This window comes from Cynocephalus volans, chromosome 16 (assembly GCF_027409185.1).
Source record: "Cynocephalus volans isolate mCynVol1 chromosome 16, mCynVol1.pri, whole genome shotgun sequence".
Lineage (NCBI taxonomy): Eukaryota > Metazoa > Chordata > Mammalia > Dermoptera > Cynocephalidae > Cynocephalus > Cynocephalus volans.
Window position 1 is genome coordinate 35661213 of NC_084475.1, and position 22206 is coordinate 35683418.

Sequence of the window (22206 nt, forward strand, 5' to 3'; positions counted from 1 at the left end):
AGCCTCAGTTATACATTTTCTCTCACTATTTTTAGTATTTTCTCTTTGTCTTTGACTTTTGACAGTTTGACTATAATGTGTTTTGGAGCAGACCTTTGTGGATTGAATCTGATTGGGGATTTTTGAGCCTCCTGGGAAGTTTTCCACAACAAAAGAAAAAATAAACAAATGGGATTATATCAAACTAAAAAGCTTCTGCATAGGAAAGGAAACAATCAACAGAGTGAAACGCACAGAATGAGAGAAAATATTTGCAAACTATACATCTGACAAATAATTAATATCCAGAACATACAAAGAACTCAAGCAACTTAATAGTAAAAATAATAATAATAATAATAATAATCTGATTAAGAAAATGGTCAAAGGAACTGAATAGACATTTCTCAAAGGAAGACATACAAATGGTCAACAGGTACATGAAAAAATACTCAGCATTATTAATCATCAGGGAAATGCAAATCAAAAGCACTTTGAGATATCGTCTCACACCAGTTAGACTAGCTATTATCCAAAAAACAGAATAATGAATGCTGGGGAGGATGCAGAGAAAGGGGAACTCTTCTACACTGTTGGTGAGACCGTAAATTAGTGCAGCCATTATGGAAAACAGTATGGAGGTTCCTCAAACAACTACAGAGAGAACTGCCATATGATCCGGCAAGAACAGAAATCATCATGTCAAAGGGATACCTGCACTCCCATGTTTACTGCAGCTCTATGTACAATAGCCAAGAGTTGGAATCAAACTAAATGTCCAAAGACAGATGACTGAATAAGGAAAATGTTTCATATATGCAAAATGGAATACAACTGAGCCATAAAAAAAGAATGAAATCCAGCCATTCATAGCAACATGGATGTGAAAATTATGTGGAAAAAAGAAAAAAAAGGAGGCGGCAATGTCAAATGACCTGGTGGATCACTCTTCCCAACTTGTTAATAAGCAAGTTTACCTCACTGAAAAATATTTTGCTTGAACCACTGAACTAGTCACAAGTCAAACACTTTCCAACTATTTTTTCCAGGTCTACTTTTAAAAACCTAAAGTAAGAGGGCATGCATTAGATGGCCTAAGTCAGGACTCTGTTACTCACCAGCAGAGCCACTTCATTGATTCCCAAGAGTCGGTATCCATTACCCAGACTGCTTTGAAGGTGGAGTAAATGTGTATCAGATGTGAACATGATTATGGACAGGTCTAATAAGGGTATCTGCACCTTAGTATATTTTTTCTATATTCTGACCCAAACTTAGAAAGCTACTGCACAAAGTGAGCTCTAAAACAGAATTTCTGTGAACTGGAGCTCCCTTCCCTTTCTCCTTAGAACCAAAGAGCTAAGTTCAAAAAAGATCCAGAATGGGGGGGGGGTCATAAAGAGGGAGGGGAGAGAGAGGAACGGGTAAAGGGACACAAAAATCAACTACAATGTATATTGAGAAGTTAAAATTAAAAAAAAAAAAAAAATCCAGGAAACATCATAGGCCATTAACAAATCTCAAATGGTGGATCTTGAAATAGGAAAAAATCCCTGGTTACTATTTCTGTGTCCTCCTAGTCCAACAGATGTTCCCCATACAACACTGAACTGGATGACATGGCCACAGGCCAGGCCTCCTTAGCGAGCTTACCATATACCACATGCTCGGCCACTTGGGATCATTGAAGTAGGTAGACTGGGCACGACTGAGGTCATAATCCCTCTTTGTCCGTTTTTTTACCACTTGCTGTTGGATCCACTCCACCTGCCAAGAAGAAAGGACATTTGGTGAGTGTTCAAGTTCCATCAGGGTTAGCACAACATAAATGACAGTCTGAGGCATTTCCCATCTTGAGTCAGTGCTATTTAAGTCACAGGCTTCAGTGTGGCATCTATGAAGCTCAGAGATGCCCTAGAAACCCAGTTCCTTTTTATTTTTAATGCAAGTAGGGAATTTCAGTCTTTTATGGACAGATCATTTATATCTTACAATAAGCTTTCAGCTTTTTCATAAAGCATATTTTACTCCCAGTTTATTATAAATTGAGAGTGTTAATTATGTCTTTAAGGTAATTTCTCATCCTTACCTTATACTAAGAGTTGGCAAACTTTTTCTGTATAGATTCAGGAAATATATATCTTAAGCTTTGCAGGTCACATGGTATCTGATGCAATTACTCATTCTGCTATTGCAGCACCATAGACAATACATAAACGAACGGGTGTGACTGTGTTCCAATAAAACGTTACGTGCAAGATCAGGCTGTATTTGAACCACATGCCACTGTTTATGATCCCTGACTTAGGCTCTGTATCAAATTTTTTAAATGTCCTGGGATCAAATGCTCCAGCATCACAAATTTTAAAAAATGGCTTTCTATAAGCACTGTTGGAGAAATCAGAAAACCAAAGCCCTAGTCCTATAACTGTCACAAACTTGGAGAAGCAGCTCCTGAGGCATAGGCTTTTTGCCAATTCTAATGGTCAAACCTGCTACCTGTGAGAAAAGGCTTAATATTAAAGTCATAATCTTTGCTTAAATAAAGTAACTGGGAGCCTTGATTTTAATACAGGATCTGTAACCTAATGGTAGGGTGTGTACGGGAATATTCTTTTTGAAACAAGTTATCATTATGGCGACATAAAAATAAACATGTTCCAGTTTCAATAGAGGGTCTTAAATGCGGTATCAGCCCTGGTAACATTCCTCGATCTGTGCCTAACTGCTCCTTTCTTCGATTTCTTCTGATGACAGCTAATTTAGTCGCAATGCTCTGAATTGAATGGGGATGAGGGGATCCTGAAGAGCACTGCCGTAATTCCATACCTACCCGTTTGCTAAAGACTTCAAAACCTCTCTTGCCTGCTCGATCAAAGGTTTACTAAAGGAGAAGGGGCACTAAGGTATCCTCAGTCAAAGTGCAGCAGCAAGTACAGGCGTGCGTGCACATTTTCTATTTCCAGGAAACATTGTAACCTCTTCGTTTCAAACCGTCTTTCTAAGGAATCAGTTTCATTCACTTGTTTATTCATTCAATAGCCTTAAGTGACAGGCACTGTGCTGGGAATATAAAATGAGTAAGACTTGTCTTTACCTTTGAAGCATCGACATTTTACCAGGGACATTTAGCAAGTATTACACAATTCTTTACTTCATAAAAATATAATTATCTCTATGAGTGACATCTGACACAGGCCCTATCACTGTATTACTTAGACCATTTATTACAATTTTGACTACACAACTTATATTTGCCACCCTTATTTTAAATTACTGTCTGTAAGTTTTATCCCAATAAGGTTGAACTGGTTCATGAGAGATGGCTGTAGATCATTTTAGACTGAAATCCTTTCAAAACTAATCCTACATTGGCAGTGGCCTTTCCTAACAGAGCCTTCATAAATTCCAAACTGTCAACTGATATGTGTGCACAAACCAGACAGTGTCACATCTCCCCCAGTGTGGACTCCTAGACATCAGGACAGTCTACAGTAGAGTGGGAGTTAATAAGTGTTTCCACATAAGTATGTGAGAAACCAAGTGACAGCCATTTTCCTAGATGAATAAACTGTAGGTACTAAAATAGAACAAAATATCTTACCAAACAACATCTCTTCTGTAATTTTACCAAACAAAAATGCTTAGTTACAAGGCTTGGTGGCTAGTAGGTGGCACAGCAACTTGGCATCTAGATTTGACTACAAGTCACTCTGTCTGATCACAGGGCTGCAGTACTCAAGAAAAGGCCAGTGGGTGTTTTTTTTTTTTAAAGTGTCAAATACCATGTATTTTGCCTTGGTGCTTCATGGATATGAGAATATGGCCCTATATTTTTTGGAAAGCGGGAAAAGCAGCTCTTAGATCGGAAGGTTTCTATGACTGGAAAGACCACATTTATATTTTTAAACTATTATTCATATGTCTGTCCCTGTCTATTGGAGCTAAGGAAAAACTCAGAGGTAATGTATTATACAGATTTTATTTCTTGCCATGAAGCCCAATGCAAGGGAAACACACTTAAAATTTATTTTCATAAAACTGTGGTCAGTCCAGGAGAAGGGAATAATTGTGTGCTTTTCCTCACTGGTTCAAATTCTAAAATCCCTATTTCCTATACATTAAGGAATTACAGTTAATCCAGAGTGTAAAAACCATAGATAGGACCGTTGAAATTTTCAGTCTATCCTCTATTAATCCAACATGTGCTGGTTACATGCTTTTAAGGACACTCCCTCCTTCTACTAACGGCACTGTCCTCTCTCTGCAGTCCAATGAGCATTGTGCATTTATTGACAATTATGGGAAGCCTGCCTTCACAATTACAAATGAACTCAGATCTCATTATTTTGGAATTTACCAACTTTCTGATACTACACATAGGAAGGCAACAGGAGAAAAAAAGATGTTATCATACAAATATATATTATATAAATTATAACATAAGTATACATGAGAAATAAATTATGGTGTTACTTTAAAAGAAAATGTGCTATCTATATGTAATGGAATACTACTCAGCCATAAACAAGAATGAAATTCTGCCATTCACAGCAGCAGGATGAGCTTGGAGAAAATTATGTTAAGTGAAATAAACCAGCTACAGAAAGAGAAATAACCCATGTTTTCACTCATAAGTGGGAGCAGAACACAAATAAATAAATAAACAAACCAATAATAATAAGTTGAGCTCTCAAAAGGAAACAGCAGAACTGTAGTTTCTAGAGGCAGAAAAGGGGAAGGGGTGGAGAGATAGTGAGAGGTTGGTTAATGGATACAAAACAGCTAGATAGAAAAAATAAGTTCCACTGGTGTGCAATCAAGCTAAGCATCTATAATTAACAATAATTTACTGCATTTTATCAAATGCCTAGAAGAGAGGAGATCAAATGTCCTCATCACAAGTAAAAGATTATAAGTTTTATAATGATGAATATGCAAATGATGAATTACCCTGATTTGATCATCACACATTGCATATATACGGACCCCACAAACATGTATAATCAATATGTTTCAATATTAGGTTCTCTACTTGGCCCTGCAGGTCTACAGAGTCGAGGTGACCACTGAAGCCAAGACCAAGAAGCCCTGTTGGCAGATTTATACCATGGACACAGAAATCCCCTAAGGCTCTGGCCCAGGCTTGCTCAAAGAGAAGTCCAGGATGGTTGGCTGCATGGGGACGGTGCCACTACATTGCCATAATGGCCGGTCCCCACAGGACCAGCTGGGAGGACTGGTTGTGCTTCTGGAGATGGGTTGGTGAAGGCAATGACACGCTGCCACTTCGACTGTCCCCAGAAGCCGTGGTCCAGACGATGACAGGAGCTGCGCCTCCAGCGGGTAGGCCAGGAGTGCACTGTGTGCCGCCAAGCCGAGGTGGCCGCATCTGCTTTTGTCCTTTGAGAGGACTCTGACTGCAGTTGAGGCATGATGCCATTGAAAGGAAAATCAAAGAACAGCTGGGACTGCATCCCTAGGGATTTTTTAAAAGTCAGATTTATAGAAAGTATGCATGTGCAGCATAGATGGAATTTTATTTTGTGTAATAAAAGTGCAAATCAGAATATATAAATAAATAAAAAAACCCATATCTTGCAGTGAGAGGGAATCAGCCCTTTAGATATTAAAGTATATTAATGCTAATGATTAAAACATATACTGGTAGCAAATGTCTACGGATATATCAATGGAATAGGATAAAAAGTCAAGAAACTGACCCAAAACGTATAAAAATATATACTATTAACAATAGTGCTATCCTAAATCTGTGAAATGGTGTTGGAACAACCACCAACTAGAAAGAAAAAAAAAAAGCTGAAGCCATTCTCACATCTTAGATAAGGATCAATTTCAAATGAATTAAATATTTAAAAGTAAAAGTAAACAAATAAAGCCATAAAAGTACCTAAGAGATATGGGAGATTTTAAAAAATAATATTAGAGTGGAAGATGCTAGTCTAAGTATAATACAAATCAAAAAGGTGACAGAAAAATTGATAAATTTAACTGCATGAAAAATAATGTAAATTTGGTATGGCAAAAAACAAAAAAAGTAAAGTAGAAGATCAACCTAGCTAGGCATATTTTTATATGTATAAGAAACTTGGTTTACCTCCCCAGGGATTTTTTTACTCCTATCCTTTGTCCATTTTCCTATTATATTACTAGTTTTGTGATTTGAATGAGGTAGTTGCCAAGAAACAAAAGGTGAGAGTTCACATTTTGTATCTTTTTTTGATTAACTTTGACAAAATCGGGGAAAAGAGCATGAAAATATTTCTTCTCTCTGTTTTCTGCTCTGACTTTGAAAACAAAATAGAACTGCCTTGATTTAAAAAAATAAACAAATGCATTAAGTGCATAATGAACATAAAATTTTTTGCTATGGAAGAGAAAGACCAATGAACACACCTTAGTACTGTCGTGCTGCTCCCAAGTCCTAAAATCTGAAGGAAACACATCCCAGAAATTTCCTAAAACCCTGGTGACGAAATTAGAGTTAACCGGTGAAAAAAATTGGATATTCTAATAAAAGTATGTGTTTAGACAATGGTATTCTATTTAAATTTCACTCATCTAAGTGACTTGTAGTTGATGAGTTATTAAATATAGATGTTTTTATTTTGTCACCCTTTTTAAGAAAAAAAATAATCGCTTGAATCCTCCTTACTTCAGAGAGCTACTTGTGAACATTACTTTTAAAGCATTACTTTAAAAAAATAAATAAATAAAAATAAAGCATTACTTTTTATTTGATGGAGAAATTTTGCTTGATTTGCTTGAAACAGGCATCTTGAATCCTATTTAAAGACTGCAAACATCAGAAGTTTGTATTAGAGAATACAACTGGCCAGGAATACAGCAAATCATACAATTTTTGAATGGTCATTGAAAAGGAAATTGTGAAATGAATGCTGCATGAACATTCAAAACGGTGTTATAAAAGACAACACAGGCCAAACTGAAAACTTGATGCTGCCATAAAATTTTATATTTAGTTGGCTTACCCCAAGACAGCCAAAATTTTAGAAACGTGTAATCAATTTAATCTTGCTATATTTTGTTTAATGGAAAAACTCATAGCATTACTGTTCTGAGTAACTTACTTTCAGAAAATGAAAGTCATATTTCTTAAAATATTCCACTATTATTTACACACTCCTACAAATTTAATTTCCTAATTTTTTGACTGTTCTTTCTTCCCCACTTCTGATAAGATGATGTATGAAAGGGAAAAATAAATGGTTACATCCAATTAAAGCAGGACGATTAATTCCTCACCCTCAAGGCCTGTTTGTTTATTTTCGTTCACTACAAAAATATTTATGGGTGGAAGACACTGTTCTGGATGCTACAGAATGGCAGCAAACAAAACCAACAATTTCCTGCCCTCAGGCAGTTTCCATTCTAGTGGGAGTCAGATAGTAAACATATAAATAAATAAAAGCTTATAAAATAGACTTTCACAGTGGTAGGTGATGCAAAAAGTAAGTGATGTAAGGAGGGAGAGAGTGATTACAGAGGAAGGGGCTATTTTAGGTAAGGTAGTCAAGAAAGACCTTTTTGAAAGATGTGGTATTTTAGTAGAATCTTGAATAACAAGGAACGAGCTGCATAAAGATCTTAAAGAAAATATTACAGGCAATGTACTAGCTGATACAAAAGCTCTGTGTATCTGTATATTCTCATCTACAGCTCATCCATGGGCCACAGATGTCTATGGCAATCTCTCAGGCCTACCAGTATTTCATTTTGCCCTCTAGTAGATAAACAAAAAAAGAGACTCATGCAAGAGGCATGGAAGCAAATTCCTAGCCATCTGGTCAACCAGTTCTGGATTCCTGAGTACTTGGAATATGGTCTAGAAGGTACATACAGGTTCAGGGTGAATATGTTCCCATAATTCCACCAACTTTTCAGCTGATGGGAACAAACTCAGCTGAAAGAGGGATCAAGCAAGGCCCTCTAAGGCTGAAACCCTAAGCAAGGGACTCTCTTTGCCCAGATCTAGGGGTGATACCCTTGTGATGCTAGCCAGTATGAACTGGATTAGTAAGAGGGGGGTTTGATGCACATTCCTTCCTTTTAATTATGTCAAAAAAAATTGCAGGTTCAATGCCATCTAAACAGCAAAGAAATTATAAAATGATCCCTAGGATAGAAGGGTCTCAAGTATGAAACATTCAAATATAAGGCATAAAATGCAATTTAGCATAGCTATACATGTAGAACACCATACTAGGAATCAGAAGACATAGTTACTTAATCTTTTGTTCTCAAACATTCCCACCTCTGCAACTCTATGAAAAAAGGAAACAATACCCTTCATTGGACAAATCTTGCAAAACAATTTAACATTAACTTAGGTTTTATAAAAGCAAAGTAGTTATTTATGAAGCAGTGCAAAAGAACAAAACGGACAAACACACTACCCAAGTTCTTGGTACATTACCACCAATCACTAGCCTGGCCACTTTGGGCAAATCACATAAATTCTCAGTTGTAAAATGGCATTATTGTTAAGAAGGTCAAACTACACTGTGCTACACAAATGCAGGTTCTTGTAGTACTTAGTACCTTGTATTTTAATCATATGTTTCCTCCACTGCTTTGGGGGAAAAGAAACTATATTTCAGTATCCCTAGTACCAAAAGCAATTGTTTGGCAATAAGTCCTTGATAAATAAACGTAGAGGAATGAATATTTTTACATTGTATGAATACATTTTTTTTGTAGGCATGTCTAAGTTTTCTAGTCATTAAAAGAAAAATAGCAGAAAATTTTAAACAGGAGGGGGTGCAAAAAGGAAGCCAGAAACCTATGCTTAATCCTACCAAGTTATAACGGGATATCTTGTATTTCAACAACTGATAGACGGTAGCACAAGGATGATTACATTACTAGCAATGAACAGCATCCAGATATATTGATAAAGGAGATATTCTTTCTACACACAATCTTATGTTTTTAATACATCATTGACACCTTCTCTGTTTGACCCCGACTTGAAACCCACTCCTGTACAGATTTTTATTTTTTGAGATGGAGCCATTTCCTCTACCACACCAGTCAAAATCTCAGAAGCAACAAAAGACAGTGTCTACAATTAAAATGAATAAACTCAGGAGAATGCAACAACAGTTGTTGACACAGGCGAAAAAACTGGAATATTACTGTAGATACGAGCAGTTATTTTATTAACTGCAAGGGTCTAGGGTTGAATAAAGCCAGCTAATCCCAAGGTGCTAAGTCGTGCATTATCCCAGATTAATATAAGCCATCTCCAACATTTTAATGATCAATGACTAGCCTATAATCAAAATACACAGCAAAAGAAGTATGCAATTAAAAGCAGTTACGGAGGGGGAAATGTAAAGGACAAGGAAATGACTGGAAACCAACTCCTAAAGCTAAACAGAAAAAGGTGCCTTACTGATAAGAAAAAAAATTAGTTTCTTTAACCTTTAAATATTATTTTAAAACATTTAAATGTTAATATTTTAAAACTAAATATTAATATTTAATAAAACATTTTAATGTGATAATACAATAACATAAATATTTAACAAATTATTAAATATTTTTAAACATTTAAATTTAAAACTTTGTCCATCCTGGCCTCTAATAATAATACCCATAAACAATAGGTTTTTTCCAAACTTGTGAGGACCCTTTTTTTTTTTTTTTTTGCTTTATTTTATCTTTCTAAGGAAGATAATACTCATATCAAAAGATTTCAGGTTTATTTTGCCATTGCATGCTGTCAGTCCCCAAACTTTCTTACTATCCCTTGAAGGAAAGACACTTACAAAAGTACTTGTTCTTTGGGACGTTTAATTTGTCCTCTGGGGAAAAATAATAGTTCCTTTATTCCTAATCATGCTTTCCAGGGGGTAAAAAGAATTTAATTTTTGTGAAAAAAGAAAAGTGTGTGTGTGTGCATGTGTGTATATGTGTGGGTGTGACTGTGCACCCAGCACATGGGGTAGGGAAAGACAGGCATGTAAACTTGTTGAATGGCAAGATTATGCCCAAAGAATCTTATATTTTCTAAATTGTATTTCAGGTTCTTCTATTTTAAACTTAGGACAATTAATTTAAGCAATGAGAGAAAATCTGAAAACAATTTTGATTGCCCAAGTATTAAAAGGAAACGGAATTCTAAAGCACCTAAAACTAATTCTACTGCCTGAATGCCACCTGAGGTTAAATTCAGGCGTTTGATTAAATGCAATTGTAATGCAGAGGTTGAATTGGGACAGCTCATAATTCCCTCCAGCCTCACTCTAGGATCAAGATTACCACTGCATTAAAAACACAGTGGCATGACTTCATTCTACACCTATTAGTCTTTTGAATAATCATCCTCTAAGCAATCTGAAAGTCAAGGCAATGTAATTAATAAAATCCACTCAACATTTAAAGTAAATATTCACTACATCTCGTTCTGCCCTTAGTACAGTAAAGTTTTAAATATCTGGAAGAATGAAATTTTTACGTTAAAACAAAGCATTAATCACTTAATGGATTTTGGTTCTTTGACCAATTTTACATTCTGAGCATAAATCATTCAAGATATTCCCAGATCTATATTTGTAAAAATTGGATGCCCTCAAGTTGTGTATCAAGTGGGTACAAAGAGGAGCATTATTTTGTACAGAGTGGAGAAATTGTTCAATTCAGCTGAGATTAATATATAAAGAGGCAAATGCTGGCAAAGGAAAGGGCAGTCATTCTCATTTCTCCAAGCAGAGAACATGGGGTGATCTGCTAAATATCAAAAGTATGTCAGCATCTTGCTTCTCAGTATAACACAGAACTTAATTCCACAGCTCACAGCAATATAACCACAAGTTATACTCATATGGACAGAAACACTCTTCCCTTGTGACCAATTCAGCTCCATTGCACAGATTGTCTTATTCTCCTAGTATTTAAATATAAATGACAATGGCTCTTGTTTCTAAATTTCCATGGATCTGCTGCTATGATTTTGATCACAGAGGAAAAATTGAGAGGTGGGGGTGGGGTTTGAGCATGTAAATTCAGAACTGGGTATCCAAAGTTTTAATTTCATCCATTTTGTTCTCTCTTTTTTTAATGTGAGGCATTCTCAATGCTCTGGTAGCTTCAGTTTTTTAAATCTTTCCAGTATCTTTACATCTCTTCACTGTCAGGATTTAAAATCTTGGAAATCAAGGAACTACTACTAATTGGTAGGTTGACAACCTCGAGCTCTATAAATCAAACAGGGTTGGGTAAAAACCAATGTCTTTTCTTCCTATTGCTATAAGATAAGTATTCAACTTTTAGGGGAATGTATGAAGTTGGCACAAGTGTTCTATGTTCCTTGGAGGTTAACCTCCATTTTTAAACCCTAAAATGAGTTCAACCTCCATAAACAAATAAGTAGTATAAAGTCATTGGTGAGAAGTCTGGATGAAGACCCCAAGCTGCAGAAAGAAATGAGAAAGGTCAGAGCCTTGGGAGAAGGTATCTGGCTTGGGTTCCCACCATAGTTCCCCTTTTTTCTGAGCTCCAAACTTATACTTGGCAGAGAGGGCAGGGGTGTTTTGCAACCAAAGCACTGGAATTGTGGCAGCTCTTAAACACCATCATCACCCTCTGAAATATTCAGCAAACAGCTACTTTGGTCAGGGTGGGGGAGAAGCATGCCTCTCAGCCTCAGGGAAAAGTACTGTCCAAAATCCCTGGGCAAACGGGAAAAGCATTGGCATTTTCTCCCGTAAGTCCAGTTGCCTGAGGCAAACCAAATGTTTTTTCAATTGGAGTGCTATTCCCTCACCTCGCAAACCACCACTGGGGCTTCCAGCAAGGTGGTACTTTGACAGGACGTGCAGGTCAGAGCACATAAAAACCTAGAAGAGGGCCTGATGACTGAGTGGCATGCCGGCTGGAGCACCCGCCAGCCCCCAGGGAAGGCAAACAGTGCTCCAGCTTCCTGGCAGTCTCCACGTGTGTCGCCGAGAGGAGTGCCAAGTCACTTCACTGGCTTCCCTCTCCCTGAACGCGTAATCCATACCCACCACAGTCAATTACAGGAGCCCTGGGGCTGAGGCTCGGGAAGGAAAAAGAGAAAACACATTTTCATCACAGTCATCCAACCTGACACTTCCTCAGTCTGAAGACCCAGGAGCGTTGTTTCTCCCCCAGCGAGCTTCCTTCTCTCACGCTGTGTGTTCTGGATGGCTTGCCCTGGAGTCTGTTGTGTCAATGTTCAAGGAAACATGATGCATTTACTGCAGCTGAGGGCTGTCCCCACCCCACTCCCCAAAAGAGTTCCACCCTGGTATATTCGGGTCCTCAACACTAGAGAGAGCTGGCTCTGACCACAGTCCCCAGCAACCCTACTGGGTCTTGGTGGCTTGAGAAAGGGCAGTTAAAATTCTAGCACCTGCAGAGCACACTCCTTAGAGATTTGCTGCAGTATAACACTTAGCAGCTCAGAATCAGAGTGAGGGAAAGCAGAGGATGAAAACTCAAACTACTGGCAAAAGGGAGCCTGCGGATGCTGCCTAGATTTCCAGAAGGCCACGGCAGTGTATTCCAGCTTCTCAATCTGCGCCCCAGGATTTACATTATTAACTTCTCTTTTAGTAAAAGAATAAATGGTAGTCCAGTAGTTTTTCAGCCCCCAAATATGTAAAGGAAAGCAGAATAGAAAGCTCTAGTACAAGAGTTCTCAGTCTCTAGGAAGAGAGAGAAAATAATCCTATGTCATTTACAAATGGAAGCCTCTAGATTTAGGTTCATGACAGGTCAATGAAGTTATTGACACAGAGCCAAGGTATAAATAATGTAGGTGGTGGTTGTTTTCCAGATACTTTGATTCCCAATAGGTAGAAAAATCACTGGTTATAATGATATTAAAAATATAACTGATTTTTTTTCGTGTTTTATGCAAAGTAAAATCTTTCTACCTATTGTTTCCTTAATACCACCAAACTGACCCACAAAAGAGTCTTCCTTTTACTAGCAGAGGAAATGAGGCCCAGTGTTGTTGAGTGACATGATGCAGTCACATGATGGTAAGGGACCTGAAACAAGAACCCTGATAAAGTCCCATGCCCTATTTCCTTCCATAGAGAGCAGTGGGTCCCTTCTGAAATATCTTCTCAACTGATGGAGTGGGTTGAGGGAGCACATCTTTTTTTCTCTTCCTTTGGGTCATCACAACATCTCTATGCCTAGGAATTAGTGAAAGCTGATCAAACACTTTACTGGAAGCTTTATGGGTGAAAGGTGAGGGAAGGAGGAAAGAAAATAGGACAGAGAATGGCATAACACTGAAGTTTTATCATCCACGTAAGGAATTTGGGGGGATCCTTAATTACTCAGCTGGACGCTTGTTTAAATGGGTTAAAAGAGACTCCTTTAGTCTGCAAATGACAGAACTGTCTGATGAGTAAAGAATGAAAACATGAAACAAGCAAAAGAATTCTTAGGCACAGCCTTGGCAGTGACGACAAAAACCCTTTTTCCCTCAAGGGCACCTTCTGACTTGTAATTTAAGAGCACATGAAATTCAAGGCCTGAAAATTTCCCAAATCAAAAAAGAGAAAAAAACCCTCATGACTGAAATCCTTTGTGCCCAGCTGCTCTGAATTAGACTGAATTGACAAGATGAGGTGAAGAAAGACATGATGGTCACTGCTTCAGAGTTGGGTTTCTGGAGTCTCAGGAACCTGGGTTAGAGAATTCTCGCTTGCCCAATGGCAAGCAGGGCGACCTCAAGAAAGTCACTTAACCTTTGTACATAAAATGGGCAAGATATTTGAATCTGAAGACTAAATGATCTGATTCACATCAATTACTTAGCACATTTCCTGGCACAGGGATAATAATCAACATACGACCATGGTGACGTGTTGGTGTGCCAAGCTATGCTCACCAAGGAGTTCACTCTTTTATCAGCCCAAGAGCTGCAAGCTTGAGTTTAGTCTCAATTGACTAGAGTGTGACACTGAAGGTAGAAGTTGTATAAAGAAATCAGAAGTGAGGAGACCTGTACTATTCAGCTCTGATTCTTCCTTGATTTCAGTCTCACTAGGTACAAGCTTAAGGGGTTGAGCAAGGTCAGTGATTTGACCCCAGGAAAGTGCCTCCAAGGCCAGGTGGGTGGCATTCAGCAGTAAGGCCAACGAATGTTCTGGGCTCCCTCCTCTCAGTCCTCCAAAGTAGGCCATCTCTTGAATGAAGTGTTCTGCTGCAAACAAGAAAAGACCACCTCAAAGGTTCTGGGATCCCACATGGTTAGTAAAATTCTACTGAGTATCTGAAACTTTTAGAACTACTTTTTGTCTAGTGCTGGGACAATTTACATTAACTTCTGAGAACTGGAATTCAGATCATTAAAAAAAAAAATTATCACTATGTTAACTCTTTTCATTGTTTTGTGCAAACTTTTCAATTTTTTTTTTCTTGTGACATAATTAATAGTAAGTAGCCTTAGGAGGAATACTAGAAAAAAGGAAAGCTGTGTTCATGCTAGAATTCCACTAAGGGCAGGCCATAATGTTTCTCCGTTGATGTGAATTTCCAGACCTTCTATAGGACAATTCCAAAAAATATAAACGTCTTTGATTTTACCAAAGCCATGTAGAAAAGCAAGTAGGTAATATCCACAATGATGTCTACAGTGATATAAATATTAAGTTTACAATAAAAAAATTGCAAAAGAGATTTCACAAACCTCATCAAATGGTCTCAACCATTGAATGTGGAGATTGAGAAGACTGCGTGAGATGGATCAGATCTGGCCATTTTTCAGCATTTCCACAGCCATAACCCTAATTTGGACCCTCAGTTTCTCATACCTATTCACTGCAATCCCTAAAAATCCCCTGGATGAATTTCTATACATTTTGGCCCTTATTTATTTCATCTTCCGAGCTCTTCCCAGAGGACCTCAGTAGGAAAGTTCTTTTATCCTAGCACCTTCTTGGTGAAAGTGTCTTTCCTTCCATGGTACTTTCAGAGCACCCTATTCTCATCTCCACTATAGCAATTATTTAAAGCATTTTAACTATTTGTCAGGATTCTTCATGACACGTACACCCCTAGAAGGAAGAGGCTATATATTTTTCATGTGTCCCTGGCATTTGGCAGATTATCTGACTGATAGCAGATGTGCAAAAGTGTTTACTGAATGAATGAATTTACCTGTTACTGCATGAAGAATGTTAGAGAACTCTTTGATATACTTACACTGGCATTCAAGGTCTGGCATCAGCTGGACTATTTCCTGAGACTGACCTCTCAACACTAGTTTGACGTAGTTGGTCCTTGCTAAGCTTTCAAATCAATTTGATTCAACACACATGTATCGAGCACCTATTAGGTGCCAGGCACTGTGCTAGACACTAATGTTGTACCAGTGAATCCTCAAACATCCTCTGACTTCCTGGATCAGGAAAGACAATTTAGTTAACTGTTGGCAATTAACTAAAAGGCTGGTCCCTGCCCTGGTGGTGTTCACAGCCCAGTGAGGGACTTATAATACCAAACGGCTGTCTTAGCATCCGAGGATTCCCCTTGGTCCCTTCCTGCTCTAAAATGTTCTATCAGGCAACCTTCTCAAAGCTTCAGCATGCTCTTCCCACTCCACTGTACTGTGTGAAGTGGGTCAACAATCCAGAAAATGGGAACTTAACCCTAATCCTAAAGGATTGTTTGTAAAGGCTGTTCATCTAAAGCTCATCATAGTTGCTTCCGGGCTCTGGATAAAAGATGTTACTCTGTATTTGCAGTGAGACACAAGAAAAAGTGAATTATCTCCTTCCCCTTGGAGACCCTCTCTATTTACTGAGGCCACCTGTAAAGAGGACCCAAAGCCATGTACAGGGAGAACCAGTTTTCTTCTATTTTAAGTATAATAACGTGCAGTGATGAATGGTTCTCACAATATGTGCTATGGTAGAAATGGAATGAACAAAACCAGATGGTTCTAGATTTAATTCTAAGAAGCAGCACATATTATGTAACCCTGTGCAAGCGATCGAACTTATCTAATTATAAATAATTACGTATTTCATCATTTTGTCATGAGCCAAAGTGCAGGGCACAGAATGGATGTTTGGTAGAAAACAGCTGCTTTCCAATCCCACCACCATCCTTGTGGCTAAATTGTCATATACGTTTATTGACAGGTCATGGGGACACACTGGGAGTCAAAACATGAGTAGGTTCAGCTGCAGTTTGATTAAATTTTATTGAAATCTGTAAAACCATTAAGAAGATGTCTACCCCTACAGTAAGAAGAGAGGTTTTTCCAGAGCACATTCCTACTAGGAATTCTTCCTTTTCTTTTAAGGCTATGTACCCAATAAATAACCTATTTGTAAGTAAGTCTTAAAAGTCATTATTGAAAGGAAACACTGCAGGTAACAACCATTATGTCATTTTTCACTTTTGAGCTACCACACACTCTTCAGAATATGATTAAATTGTCAGAGTTTTTGTTTCCCAGTCACCCTTGTAAGAAATCTCTGATAGGCATTTTGGCCAGTTCCTGCCAATAAACAATCTGTCAAGATTGACTTCTGGAGAGATTGTTCCTTTCTCTGTCACACCTCTAGTGTGAAGAAATGAGCACGTTTTCTAGACCTTTCTGCCTCGCCATAGGTGAACATGCATCCAAAGCATTAACCCTAAAGTGACTCCTGCATGTTCTGACTGATACAAGGCTTAGGGCCAAGAGAGGCCAACACAGCATCACAGGGCAAACTCCCCGAGAGCAGGGACCTGATCCTTGTTTCTGTACTTGCACACCCTGCAATACCTTTCCTCCACCCTCTGCCACTTCTCTCTCCAATGTGCCTCAGCAGCTCACCTAATGACAAACCACATCAGTGCTAGCAAACTGTAGTCCCTAGGTGGCAATTGCAGAGTTTAGGATACTGTTCTTCACAAAAAATTCCCTCTTACTCTGGAATCCATGACTAAAAAAGCAAACAGCTGGCTTTCTTCATTCATTATTCTTTGCTTCATAAATCTAAGAAAGGGGGAAATAGCTTCACCAAAAATGTCACCAATAAGTATGTATGATGGTGGATTTTACTGTCAACTTGACTAGGCCACAGGGTGCCCAGGTGAACTATTATCTCAGGGTATAATAACTGTGGGGTGTTTCTGGATGAGATTAGCATTTGAATCGGTGGACTCAGTAATAAGTGATGGCCTGAATAAAACAAAAAGCAGAGGAAGGGAGGATTCATCCCCTTCCTGCCTGCAGGAGCTGGGACACTGGTCTTCTGCCCTTGGTCTGGAAGTTATATCAGTGGCTCCCCTGATTCTCAGACCTTTGGACTTGAACTGGAATTATACCACCAGTTTTCCTGGGTCACCAACTTGCAGAGGACAGATCATGGGACTCCTCAGCTTCCACAATCGAGTGAGACAATTCCTTATAATCTCTCTCTCTCCACACCCCCACCCCCATGCACATACACACACACTCTCTCTCTCTGTCTCTCTCTCTGTCTCTCTCTCTCTCTCTCTCTCTCTCTCTCTCTATATATATATATATGTATATGAGGGTACTTCGAAAAGTTTATGGAAAGAAACTTTTCTATTATCCTTTTTTTTCATGAACTTTTTCAGTACACACACACACGCACACACAGGATACCAACAGGAGATATTTCTCCTATTGTTTCTCTGGAAAACCCTGACTAACAAAGCACATAACAAAGACCTATGTTATGCTTCGGTGGGCAGCCCGTGTGTTCTGCTACAGATTCTTTGCCTTTTAGGCAGGGATCTTAGAGATCTTCTAGTTCAACCTCGCATTTTACAAATGAGATACTTGAGTTCAAGTGGGATTACAATTTATTTGAGATAAGAAAGGTCTGCTCCCTCTCAGGCCTGCTCTATGACCACTATTTCACCACCATTTCATTTCTGTTACTTGACGCCCAACTTTTTACATGCAATTGAACCATTACAAATTAATGACCCCCATGTGGGCAAGAGAAAAGGTGCTATTTAAAACAAGCTTCCTAAAATACAACAACGGATTGTTGATTTGGAATATGGGCCTACAAGGAAATATTCTTGTTACACATATACAGTAGATATCCAGTGAGCACTTAATATGTGAAGTTGAAATGAACCATGAATTAATGCCATTCATCAAACTAAGATTCTACTGCTATTAGTCATGCATTGGCACTGTCATGCATCATGGGCTTTATTCCCTTAGCCACACATAAACATGCACACACCTAGTAACCATCACTATTAAGGACAAACAGCCCAGGTGCAAAGCACAGATACTGGGCATACTGAAGGCAGGCGGCCTTTGGCGGGTTGTGCTAGCTGTCCCATAACTCACTGCACTGGTGGCATCTTTTTTTCATCTGTGTCTTAAACACAAGTTTTATTTCATTGCTTTTATCTCAAGGTGTATTTAAAATATTTGACAACACTGAGCTAAAGTCAGGAAGAGGGTTCCAGAACACTTTCAAAGTTCTTAAACACATTAGAGAAGCAATGTAAACACTCACTGTCTTAAGTAAATAAATTTTTAAAAAATCAGGAAAAAGAAAAACATTGTAATATAAGGAATTCTTAGAACCCTGACTTGTTTGTGTTCTGGCCAAAGGACTTTCACCCAGTTATAATCTGATCTACCTATGTGTGAAATTTACATTTTCCTGGTGTCCTGGACAGTGCCATCCCAGACCCATCTACGCAACTAACATGTTGAGAAAGGAAACTAACATCTTGAGAAAGGAAAAAACAATGCCACAGCCTGTGTTATCGGATTTGCTCACCAAGAACCACATGTCAGTCCCAGCTGCTCTGTCTACATAGACTCTAATCCTCTCAGCAACACAAAAAGGTCAGATGTTATTTCCGTTTTCCAGATAAAGAAACTGAAATTCAGAAAGGCTAAGCCAGTGTCCAAGGCTGTGTATAAGAATGTGCACTGCTGGCATGTAAATCCACTCCTAAACCCAGGCTTTTCCACTATATCCTACACAATAATTGAATTATTCTTTAACCAAAAGTAAAAATGAACTCAAACAAATGCTCTTACATTACCTCAAGCCTTCGCCTGGCACAAAGTCTACACCTCTTTAAATTGGCTAAGAACCACAGGAAAACTAAATGTCAGGATGCTCTATGTGGCAGACGTCTGCAAAACGATTCAGGTGAAGATGCCTAGCTCTAATTCTTTTTCTTCCAAGTTGCTTATTTTAAACACAAAGGATCCTTGGATTTTCACTGTAAATTGTTAGAATTGGAAATGTGAGAATAATTTTAGAGGAAAGCTGTGATTTCCACGGGTTTGCCAAAGTCTGCAGCCCAGAAGAGCCAAAACTATGTTATTTTTCCCCAGAGTGGTGTTGTCAGTAGAGCCATCTCTCTCTTAATTGTGTCAGAATAAGTATCGCCAAATGCTAACCTGTGAGTGATGGCCCAATCTAATCTGTTAACTTTTTAAATTTGCTTTTACAGGGCAATAAAAAGAAAAGAAAGTAAAAGAGGAATTAATTAAAATAACGCCAATAATAATAGCTACAATTGATCAGGCACTTTAATCCTCGTACTATAGTCCTGAGAGGTTAGTTGGCATCCTGTAAGTGACATCATTATAGATGAAGAAACTGGGACTCAGGAACGTTTAGTTCTCTGCCCACATTCCCACAGATAGTAAATGGCCAAGCAGAATTCAGACAAGATCTGACTCCAGAACCCATGCGATTAATCACGACACATGCTGTTTCTTATGAAGCAAGACAGGAGCAGGTCTGGGTATATGGAGAGGTCCCTCAGGACTTGGCTGCCATTCATCACTTTTGCTGGTCCCATTTCAATTTATGCCAGCCAGTCAAGTGTGATGTCTTCTTGGTTCCCTGACACCACTGCTGCGGCCACTACTCTACAGATGGGCCAGATTATGTGTGCCCATCACAATGGCTGCTTCTGGGTCGACTTCCAAATCTTTGCTGAGACCTACTAAAGCAGATTACAATGAGTATCCATCCCGGAACATTCTGTCCCTTTTCAAGGAGCCAGGCACACACACCAGCACCACAATTTAAAAACCTACTATCCATTCTGCTGTGAATACCCAGTTGCCAAAATGAGTGTTCTGATTCTTACAGAAGAGCCACCCTGTCACACTCCCAGCCCTCAACTTCCAGCTGGCTCCAGCATGGTGACTCTGCCAACAGACTCTTGCCCATGTGCTCACTGACAGCCTGGCCCCTGGCCCAGTGGGATCTGCACCTTCCAAGGTGCCAGGCCTAGTCTCAAGCCAAGAGTGTTCCTCACATTTTCCTTTTGACCCAGGAGCCAAAGATCTTTCTGAATGAGGGTGGGCCCACTCTCAGGGCCCAGGGCCTCCTCTGCTGAGAAACCTTCCACACCCGTCTCAGCTCCCCCTCATCCTTCTAGGTGCAGCTCAGCTATATCCAGGGAGATTTTTCTTGACCACACTCTCAAGTGTGGCCTCCCTCCTGCTGCCCATTACTTGATCATCACCCTGCATAACTGCTCCCAAGTGCTTGCTACAATCTGAATTCAAACCGATTATTTATGTTGATTAGTTTATGTCCCATTCTCCCCTAGGAACCCTGTGTTCCTTCAGAGCAGTAACCTTACATCCTCCATGTCTACTGTCCACGTTACACACAGTGCTGGGAACACTGCAGTTATCAATACTCGAATCAGCACGGTCTGACAATAAGAGAATGCAAGCCCCATGTGTCACATTAAATTTGCTAGTGACCACATTAAAAAACAAAAGAACTAGGTTAGATGATTTTTAATATTCTTTGTTTAACCCAGTATATCTAAAATATTATCATTTCATCATGTAAACATATAGAAATTATTAATAAGATATTTTACGTTCTTTTTTTTTTTGGTACTAACTCTTCAAAATCAGGTGTATATTTTACATTTACTGCACATCTCAATTTGGACGCCAAGTCTTCATTGGAAATATTTGATCTACATTCACATTCCATAAAATTGACAGTTGAAATAGTACACTGACATACGCAAACTGTACCAAACATACTTAAACATTTTCTAATAATTGTCAGTTTTAAAATTTAAAGTTAAAGTTAATAAAATTAATTAAATAAAATTAAAAATCCAGTCCCTGGGGCTGGCCAGTTAGCTCACTTGGTTAGTGCACAGCCTTATAACACCAAGGTCGAGGGGTTTAGACTCCCATACAGGCCAGCCGCCAAAAAAATCAAACAAAAACAAAAACAAAATCCAGTTCCTCATATGTCCTAGCCACATACCAAGTGCACAGTGGCCACATGTGGCTAGTGGCTGCCATATTCCAGAGTGGGATTTGAATGATTAAAAGAGAGAATTAATTTATAATCCATTTTAAAATATTAATTATTTGATCAATTAAGTATAAATAAAATGTTGGTGGCACCAATTGATTGAAAGGCCTTACTTTGGACCTTAAATCGCTCTGTAGCACCAGTGTAATCTTGTATCATTTCCACGTAGGGCTCTACTAGCCCCCACTGACTGCTCCACTGGTGAGAGATAAGGCTACGTAAGAGGCACCAGACGCAGGTGGGAGGCCTGGACTTCAGGCTCAGCTCAGTCACAAGGACTCAATTTAGTAGCAACAATAACTGGTAGAATCAAGGACACTACCAAGCCACTGGGCTCTTTTCTTTGATTAGCAAGAAGCTGTCTCTCTTCCAGGAAGATGTTGCCTGATGTCAGTCCTTTGGCACTTTCACACTTTCCACTTTCCCACTTTCCATTCTTCCTTCTAATTGATTGTGTACATATTTCAGTTTCCCTTATAGGACTGTCAACAACTTCGTTGCTGGAGAGAGCCTTAGTCATCCTGAACAGGGTGACCAGATGTCTCCATTTGACCAGGACAATTGTACTGCAAGCCTATTGTCCTGGTGTCATCTGCACCCCTTTGCACTCTGAAAATTCTGGAAGATTATAATCTTTATGGTAGAAACTCTCAGGGAACCGAGCTCCTGGCAGGCACTCAGGAAACAGCTGTTGAATATTAATGAGCAGACCATGGCGGGAGCCCCAAGGATGGCTGGTGCTCATCTCTGGCCCTCTCTTCCATAAATATAATTTTACGGAATAATAAACAAATGCAATGCTGCGATATATCAGAAGTGTAAACCGGCCTTTACACCAACGAGATTTACTTTGCAATCTTTGGCGTTTTAAATGTCCTTCTGC

At 38.9% G+C, this 22206-nt stretch overlaps 1 protein-coding gene across 1 annotated transcript in view; it reads right to left on the reverse strand.

Moving 5' to 3' along the window:
* PCSK5 (proprotein convertase subtilisin/kexin type 5) overlaps positions 1-22206 on the reverse strand; it is a 399384-nt gene that overhangs the window by 318037 nt on the left and 59141 nt on the right. The window contains exon 3 of the mRNA XM_063080405.1: positions 1633-1746. Within this exon, the coding sequence (XP_062936475.1) occupies positions 1633-1746 (114 nt within the window). The remainder of the gene's footprint in view (positions 1-1632; positions 1747-22206) is intronic.